The 9,157-nt window shown below is 45.4% G+C and overlaps 1 protein-coding gene across 1 annotated transcript; it reads right to left on the reverse strand.

The window, feature by feature from the left end:
* Positions 1-1,625: 1,625 nt before the first annotated feature.
* On the reverse strand, positions 1,626-8,790 carry trib1 (tribbles pseudokinase 1). The gene is made up of 3 exons (XM_085346441.1): positions 8,121-8,790; positions 7,034-7,326; positions 1,626-4,220 (listed from the first exon to the last, which is right to left on the reverse strand). The coding sequence occupies exons 1-3, from the start codon at positions 8,439-8,441 to the stop codon at positions 3,746-3,748; spliced, it is 1,089 nt and encodes a 362-aa protein (XP_085202567.1). The 5' UTR covers positions 8,442-8,790; the 3' UTR covers positions 1,626-3,745.
* Between the last annotated feature and the right edge of the window lie 367 nt (positions 8,791-9,157).

Here is a 9,157-nt window from a genome sequence, read left to right on the forward strand (position 1 = left end):
TTTATATAATCGGGGTTATATCGTCACTTGTTACTTTGACATGTTCTTGACAATGCTTGACATTGACATTGTAGCCACTGGCTACATCTCCCTATGTTGGCACATCCTGCCATTCAACCCTAGCTGTCAATCAGCATTGCTCTAAGCCTTACCGGTATGCAATCCTTTGTACTCATAGACAGAAGAAAACAAGAATGAATCTTACGGGTCATTACAATTAAGTTAGAACTCCCTCAAACCTGCATTCTATCTTAAGGCCAACAGATAACAAAAGCCGTGGCTCCAAAAAGACTTCCACTTTCATAGAAGTCTAAGGGAAAACAGCTTTCAGTTTTAACCTCTGTAAACACTTTGCTGATGGGTTTTTGGGCTCAGACACCTGTTTTAGGTCACACTGAATCAAAAAAATTAAGTCTATTTAGTACATCTTGGTCATACTTGAAGGATTACCTGTAAACTAAACACTCATTGTTTAGTTTACTTGTCAGTCACGTCTGTTTTTTGCAAATGGCTATGCAAAAGAAACGCTTACGTCAAGGCTTCAAAATGGAAGTTTAGACAGCAGAGGATGACATCATGGTAGCTACGTTCATCTTTTGTACCGTCTGTGTTTGCTCCAGACCATAAACATGCCTTTTAATGCTGTAAAAGGGATGTTGTAGCATGGCAGTCTACAGGGATGTACTCTCTTTTGGAGCTAACCTGAGGTGGCCTTTGCAGGAAGTGCACTCGGCACTTCCGCGTTGGCTTCATTTTTAAGCCCCAGAGGTTGTCGCTTGCTACACACAATCAAATTTCCTCTCAAACACACAGTCCCCCAACACACATCTCCAGATATTCATTACTCGACCTTCGACTAGCCTACTTTTCAGGGGCCCTGTTGTCATTCCTGGAGGAGCCCGGCTCTGATGTGTTAAGCAATCGTTTGGCAGCTTCCCAGCAGCTGAGACACTCCAGTTACCCTGTTGACACACACACACACACACACATGCAGGCAGGTATGCACATGAACACGCACACACGAACAACGCTTACGCAAGCCCCGGCCAGCCATGCCTAAGGTAGTCATAACACACAGAGGGTGGAGATATGCCAAGCTCTTATAGGTCAAATGATTCACAGGCAAACAAGGATTGGATATGAAAGCATGTAAGTATTTGACTTCAAATAGTGCTGTTGTTCACTGTTTGATGGGATGACCTCGAGTTCCCCTGGTTACTGCTGAAGCTGGAGAAAAAGAGAACGAGAGCAGCGCTTATGCTCCCCCTTGTGTGTTCCAGGAAAGAAACACTGACCCACTATTGACATTTGTGTGTTTGAGGAGTTAAATGTTACATTACACAAAGGTCAGAGAAGAGTAAACGGCTAGAGGCAGAGATGGAGAAAGCGGGAGAGGCAGTTTTCTTTTCCTCGGTTCCTTTCTCTTGCAAAAATGAAATTGAAAGCGCTGAGGGAAATCGCATTGTTCTCCCTCACGGTGATGAAGAGCGGCGCTGAGAGAATTCTTCCAGGAAAACCTCTGAGGCGTGCGTCAGAGCCGGGCAGGCGTTAGTATGGCTGTGTGTGCGAAAGACAAGTGGCAGTGATAAATAATAACATGCTGTGAGAATATGAAAAATGTGATCTTTATTCAACAACTCCACACATATTTCAAATATACATATTTACATATTTTATACAATGAATATAACTCTTGTGTGTAACCTATCCGGACTAAAAATAGCCTCTAGGTTGTGTCACAAATACATAATTCACAGTGCATTATGAAGATTGTGCACCCGTGTCAGTTTACATGTCACATGAAGGCGTGACTCACTCTACATGTATGAAACAGAAACAACATCGTTAACCTCTTAAATTAATTTCGCTGTGAAGGACAATTGCGATTGTCACAAGTCTCCTTCCATCTGGTCTTCTCGAGCAGATGAACGAAAGAAAGAACCGCGAGATGCTCTATTAGCCTACTGCGTGACTAAAAAGAAAGAAAAATTAATGCGCAACACTTCTCTGATGTGCCAGATTTAGTACCATTGTTAATAAATTGTACCAGAGCAAAACAGCTGGCTATAATAGCTTGAATGTGGCTGAAACTCTCTATTTGCTTTTCACAAACGAACAGTGTATCTTAGAGCGTGGTACAAAATGTCACCAACTATGAAGACTAGTCTCCATGGATCCGTAGCTTTCAAAACAAGAAAAAAGGAAAGGGGGGAGATTAAAAATAAAAAATAAAAAGTACCACTAAAGAGGTGAAACAGTCTGAACAGATTCTTCCAGCCAAGGTCATCACCATTCTCTGCAGACACGCCCAAGTGTTGAGTCATCAACAGACAACCAACATCAAATATCGCCTGACTGCGACTGATTCAGAGTCATTCAGTTTATGAAACACAGTGATACGGGCACAACACTCAGCACACAGCTCGGCTTTTGTTAAAGCAAAACAGGTTCACATAATGTTCCGACAGAAATGAACAAAACAGGCTCGACTGCTCAGCTGGGAAAGTCTTCATTTTTCTGCAATGCGTCGGTTTCCAATTTAAGTGCATATTTGGCACATTTCATGAACAAATGCAGATTTTTTTTGATTGCATCGGTGCTTGTTTTCCCTTTTTTTTCTTTGATTGATTGAACCTGATGCCATCGGGTTCAGGAATTATTCAGTAATCTCTGATGCTGCTGATTCATGTGGCCAAGTGTTTAAAACCAGGGTTGCTCCCAGCATTTAGGTAGTTAAACCAGAAGCATTAGTGTTGGGTTTTAGCTGATGGCAATTGCACATATGCAGGATTTCAGACATGCTGGATGGACTGATGCTCATATTTGTGTTCGGATTCAACCTCTAGGCAAGATATTCAGCTTTGAGCTTGTGCCATAAATGTTAAACAGTCTTAACAGTTCTAAATGATAAAATGACCGAGATGTACTTTTCTCTGTTAGCCATTAACAAGGACTTGTGTCAGCATCGTGTGTGTGTGTCGAGCTCTTACCATTTTTCTGCCAGTCTTACACCAGTAACACCCTGCCTGTCTCAACCTTCTGTGCGTGGTGTGAAATTTGTAAATGCGCTCCATTCGCGGAGACAGTGCCAGATTGGCAGTGAGACACCTTTGTAGTGTCCCGCTGAGGATGACACATCAGTCCTCTGCTATCCATCTTTCTCACTTTATGTCACTGTCTGCTTCAAGACGTCAAGCTCGTGCTTGGCGGTCCTCGAGCTGATCGGTGAGTCAGCTGGTGAAGCCTGCAGTCTGGTTAGAGAGTGAGAGGAACAACATCCTGGTCTCCTCGCCTCCCGCTCAAGATTCAGCTAATGCTTTATGAAGTCTCATTAGTTCACACTGAGAACAAACATCAATGACTTCTCTCCGACTGGTTATTAAATTCCCGTGACACGCTCGGAGAAGCCTGTGGAGATTTTTTTTTTTTTAAAAATACACGATCTGGCTTATTTCTGTCATGGTTAATTCTTCTAGCACCAAATAATTTCCAAATCACACATACAGAAACACAATGAGTGATCATTGTGAACAATGCCCTTAGCGAGTAACATGTATACGACAACAAAATACAGTACAGTAAGATTTTGTAGAAAGCTTGAGGGTGTATGTACACACAACAGTACACAAATGGGTTTCTAAAAAGTGCCAATGTAAAAAAAAAACCAACAAAACAACAAAAACAAAACAACAATGAATCCCTCATAGTTTGTTTTGGTCCCTCAGTCAGACTCAAATCGAATCCGTCAGCAGAAGAGGTCGTCGTCCTCTTCCGCATCAAAGGATGGCACCGTTTGTTCGGCCGAGCTTACTTCCTGGTCACCCAGCGCCGCTTCCCGGGACGATGGCGGCACGTGGAACCACGGGTGAGCGAGCAGCTCAGTTGCTGTGAGTCTCTCAGAGGGTTCTTTCCTCAGCAGGCTCTGGAGCAGACACTTGGCCTTGGGAGACAAACCTTCAGGCAAACAGCACTGGCCTCTGCGAATTTTGGAAAAAAGTGTGGCCGGGTCCGGGTCGTGGAAGGGGTAGCGGCCGACCAGCATGGTGTACAGCATGACCCCGAGGCTCCACATGTCGGCCATCTTGCCGGAATAAGGCGTGGAACCGCTGAGGATCTCTGGGCTGACGTAGGCAGGGCAGCCGTGGGTGTCTGACATAGAGTCATCCTTGGGGTCCTCCAGGACGCGGCAGTCCTCAAGGCTTTCTAGTCTCACCTGCGTCCTGTAAAGCAAGTAAAACCAAAGGTCAAGATATCTGGAATGGACTTCAATAGCACAAAATGTCAATATATGTATGTTTGAGCCAAACCGCTATTGCACAAAAATAACCACAAGAGAGGGCTTTAATTTTACTGTAAAGCAGCATAAGTACAGTGTGTTTCCTTCCTCTAGCTTTAATCTGTGCAACAGACAGATGGACAGACAGTTTTACACACACACACACACACACACACACAGAAGTGAACTTACTACGACCCAAGTGCGCCACTGTGATTCCCGTTTAAGAAGCAGAGCTGCCTAAGCAAATTTCCAATGACTTCCTGGCACTCACATGGTCATGTAAACACACATAAATACACTACACCAACACCCCCCTCCTCCTTCTTTACTCTCACACACACAATGCTATATTTAGCCAAGTTAATGACAGGACGTACATTTAGTCCTGCAGCAGAGCAACTAAGACTGTGAGAGCACATTTTTTTTTCAGGATGAGGTACTCACCACTGAAACGCTCTTGCGCAAAGATAGAACATTTGATGGGAAACTTTTGCCATTTCCATGGGCAAAAAAATATGTCATGCATTTTTCTACTTTTTTTTTCTTTTTACAGCAGCAGATACAGACTGTTTTTAGTTCTAATTTAATTTGTGTATAATGACTGGAGGGGATTTCATCAAGTGAAGCGCACATAAAGAGTTCTGTTGTATCTCAGTCTCGGGGGGTCGCCCCAGTGAGACACTTGAGATGTCAGATGGACTGACTGCAGACAAAGAAAAAGCCACGGAGACAGGATGAAAAGAGTGACAGCCAGAAGGACCAAGACGGAAAAGCAAATGATATTTAAACAGCGAGATAGTGGAGGAGATATGTCAGGAGAGGAGAAAGGAGATGGAGACAGAAAAGGAAACAGAACAGAGAGAGTTAGAGGGGTGGAGAGAATGACTCATCCTACTGTTGAGAGTACATATCTCCTCTCCTCCTCCTCCTCCTCTCTCGCTCTCTCTCTCTCTTTCTCGAGCCGAGGCTATCTGCACCTGGGTCCCACACTTGCGGCGCCAGCCATCCCATAATTACCCTCAAATGGCTGTTGCCACATCAGTGACGCACGGGAAGGCTGGCCTGACTGTGAAGCTCTGCATGCTTCAGAGTGCTAGTCACCTTTCCTAAACTGGCTCTCCCAACTGCACTGTGTATGTCTGTGTGTGTGTGCGAGTGTGTGTGCGAATGCAGCTAGCATTTGTCAAAATGTTGTGACTTTCTCTGTCGCTGGCTTGGCCGCTGCATTGTTGGCCAGGACATCGCATCACGGCTTGTGCGCTGGGGTTTGAAAGATGCCTGATTGTGAATTTTGGAGGAATGGATGACGGAATAAATGAGGTCATGCAGAATCGTAAGAGCTCAGTGAGCCTTAAGTTGTTGTCTGTCTGTGTTTGGACAAAAGAACAAAAGAGGTGATCTCAGGGTGAACAAAGCTGATTTTCTGGAAACGAATACTGCCAAATTCCATTACGTCACAGAGCCGTTTAATGTTATCAGCAAAGCCTGCAGGTTAGTCACGACAGGATGCTTTTGAGTTTTTTTTTTTGTAGTGGCGCTTTGAAATGTTACCACAAAAAGTGCACAGAGAAGTCTGCATGAGAAAAAAAAGATGCCGTCACCACACATCTTCACGGGTCGAGCAGGTCAGCCTACCAACATTAATGTTGCAGTGCCGTCGCTCCGTTGACGAAATACTGAACTGCCAGCAACAAGCCACTTGAACTTGCAATGGACCGCAGCTTTACAGCTCTGAATGCGCGAACATGGATGGACGGACACATGCACACGCACGAAGAAAAAAAGAAAAAAGCTGTGCAACACCCCCCTCCCTCCCCTCTTCCCCTCTGCCCATATACACAGTGACTCATCGCTCTGCAGCCATATAGCTATCAGAGGGACGCGACTAACTTCAACTTCTCTCACTGGCTGTCTGCTCTCATTCATCGACTGTAACCCAGCTAACCCAGAGGTCATGACTGAAGAATGTTACTGTTCAAAAGTCTCCATGAAAAAGGCCCTTTGGAGAGCCGGATTGGGGGGTGGGGGGGGTGGGGGGTGGGGGGTGGAGGGGATCAGTGGACGCTTACAGAAAAGAGAGTGACGCAAGGGCAAAGAGGCGACAAACAGTTTTGCAAGCATGGATTTTGTGTATCTTCCTGAACTATATCTGGCACTGGGAGATGCAGGCATTTAGATGTGTGTGTGTGTGTAGGTGTGTGTGTGTGGGAGCAGGTTCAAAGCATACTACTTCATGGATGTAAGTGAATGAAATCTTGCTGGACACGCCATTTATCCTGCAGCATTGCTATGATGTAATTTATTAATAAATGATGAGTAATAAATGCATTCTAAGATATAGACCACAGAAGGTATGATTTTCTCATTCAGCAGCCTCGTCTCGCAGCTCTGCCAAACTACCACCCACTACATTCACACATGCTTGCCTGTGCACAAGCATGCAAAACAAACACACAACGCTGCATACAAAGAGACACATCGAGAGTGAAATAGGGAGACAGACAGAGAGGGCGAAAATCTGGGAAGCTAAGCAGTCTGCCTCCACAAGTACAGAACCTCCTACTCTATCTGTGCCCACATTGATATCTGCACACATGGCCTGTGTGTGTATCAGCTGCTGCTGTCTTCGCTCTGTGTTTTCACTGGCATGTGCCACTACACTAGATGTTTGAGAGCATTCAAATAAATCTGTATAGCTGAGATCAGTGTTAAGGACTGAGAGCAATTCGAGAATCGTGACAGGTGAATCCTCACCTTTTGTCATCAGTGAAGACAAACTTGCGTAATTTCAGGTCACCCAGCACAATGCCTGCCTGGTGGCAGTGGGCTACAGCCAGGGCCACCTGACGGAAGAGCCTGCAGGCATGTCCCTCGTCTAGTCGGCGACAGCTCTTTACCAAAGTGTGCATGTCCCCAAAGTCTTTATCCAGGAACACGTAGGCCTTGCGCTCACCGAGGATGATGTCCCTGATGCCGGCCACATTCTTGTGTGCTGGTAGAATACCATAGGCTCTGATCTTTTCCTGGTATACCCCCATATCAAAGACCTGGAAGAAAGATGGGAGGAAAAGGAGGGATGCAGGATGGAAATTAGAAAGATGGGTAAGGAGGAGAAGAGAGAGAGTGAGTGTGAGGAGGAGGAGGACGAGGCAATAGGTCAGTGTGTTCTTAATGATCATCTAAGTAAACAACCATGAACATTTGGCAGCGACATAAAAAAGGCTTGGGATATGCTTTGATTCCAGCTCAATACATTGCTTTTGCAAGCGCGTGACAAATGAATCATCAAAGCGTGAAGCGATTAACTTTATTAATCAACAAAGCCAAACGCCTGCAGGTCTATCGTGCAAAATAAACAGGGATCTGGAACAGTGGAGGACCCTGTCCTTATCGGGAAAGATCCTTATCACGAGAGCCTTTTTGCCTCACATGTTTGCATTTTTGTGTGTCACAGCGTGGCGTACTGCGGTGACGTGTATGCAAATGAGCCCAGTTGACAGACACAGTGCGAAGCACCGGTGCCAAGGATTGGTGGGCTTCAGTATGATAGGCTGAATTTTCACAATACAAAACAGGCAACACAGGGTTTGGCTGCTCTTTCACGACGTGTAAAAATGAAAGGAGCCTTATCAGGTTCAGACATTTAAAAAAATAAAATAAAAAATATATACAATGAAGTAAGACTTTTATTATGGAAATCGTGACACATTTCGCGTGAGAATGACATCTGGTGAAAAAGTCAGCCAAATACGGATGACATGTCAGACAGGGTATTGGGCAATGGGATGTCTTGAAACATCCTTCATTCAAAGAAATTGCACAATGACTGGATTGCGCATACCTTACACAGTAGTTCAATGCCAGTATTGGTGTTCATCGCGCTGTGCATGCATTCCCGGTCCGCCAGAGGTAGAAGTAGATACGATCCTATGCTGGACGGTCCCTGGTGAGTCGGTGGGACAGAGGTTAAGCCGGGGCTGACCGGGGATCCGGGAGAGGTGCCGAGGAGTCCCTGCGTGTCCCCAGCCTCGGCGCTCAGCCGGGCGCATTTGGCCGGCGGCTGATCGTCTGAATCAAGCCGCTTGTGCGCGAGTCTCCCCGCGCGGATGCAAGGTGCCCGGCTGCTCCACTGCAAGTTCATCCTGATAGGCCGATTCACCATGAAAGCAAAAAAAAAAGAAAAAAAAAGAAGCGAGGTCCGTTCCGTCTGCTTTTAGATGCTCCCTTTGACGGTTAAAAGAAGCTACAAACTGTGCTCTCCATTTCTCCGTAGAAGACTCAGCACTGGTGACACATAAAAGAAACTTCAGCGGATTTTGGTAATAATCCAAATCGACGTCCTTCTGTAGAGTGAGTGCTCGTGGCTTCTGAGGTCTGTGTACTTTTGGTGAGAGGAAAAAAAATCCGATCCCTCATAGCCCAGAGTCAGTGTTTGTTAGAGAGAGAGAAGAGAGAGAGAGGAGAAAAGAGAGAGGACACAGAGAGAAAGAGAGACCGCCTCACACTCAAAGAGTGGCTGAGAGTGAGTGAGCTCCAGTGATGTTGAGCTCTGAGCTCAAACACTCCGCCCGACCAGTCCAGCCTCCTGGTGACACAACCATTGAGCAATCCTGCTCAGCGCGGCTCTGATGACACTACCCACTGTATTAGCTTTCTCAGACGACTTCGTGAGCATATGCTTCAAACATTATTTATTTATTTTTCCTAACCAGTGTGTCATGAATCTTCAAATTCCCCCATAAGAGTTTTTTTTGCTGATACCAAAGGAACTTGAGGAGCTGATGAGAGGAGTGAAGAAATCATCTGTTACTTATCAGCTGCCTCATCAAGCATGCACATGTTTTAGGCAATAATTAACAATCCTTGAAGTACCTTGTC

Source organism: Diplotaxodon limnothrissa, linkage group LG22 (genome assembly GCF_057381915.1).
Source record: "Diplotaxodon limnothrissa isolate DT_005_m linkage group LG22, D_limnothrissa_male_GT1.1, whole genome shotgun sequence".
NCBI lineage: Eukaryota > Metazoa > Chordata > Actinopteri > Cichliformes > Cichlidae > Diplotaxodon > Diplotaxodon limnothrissa.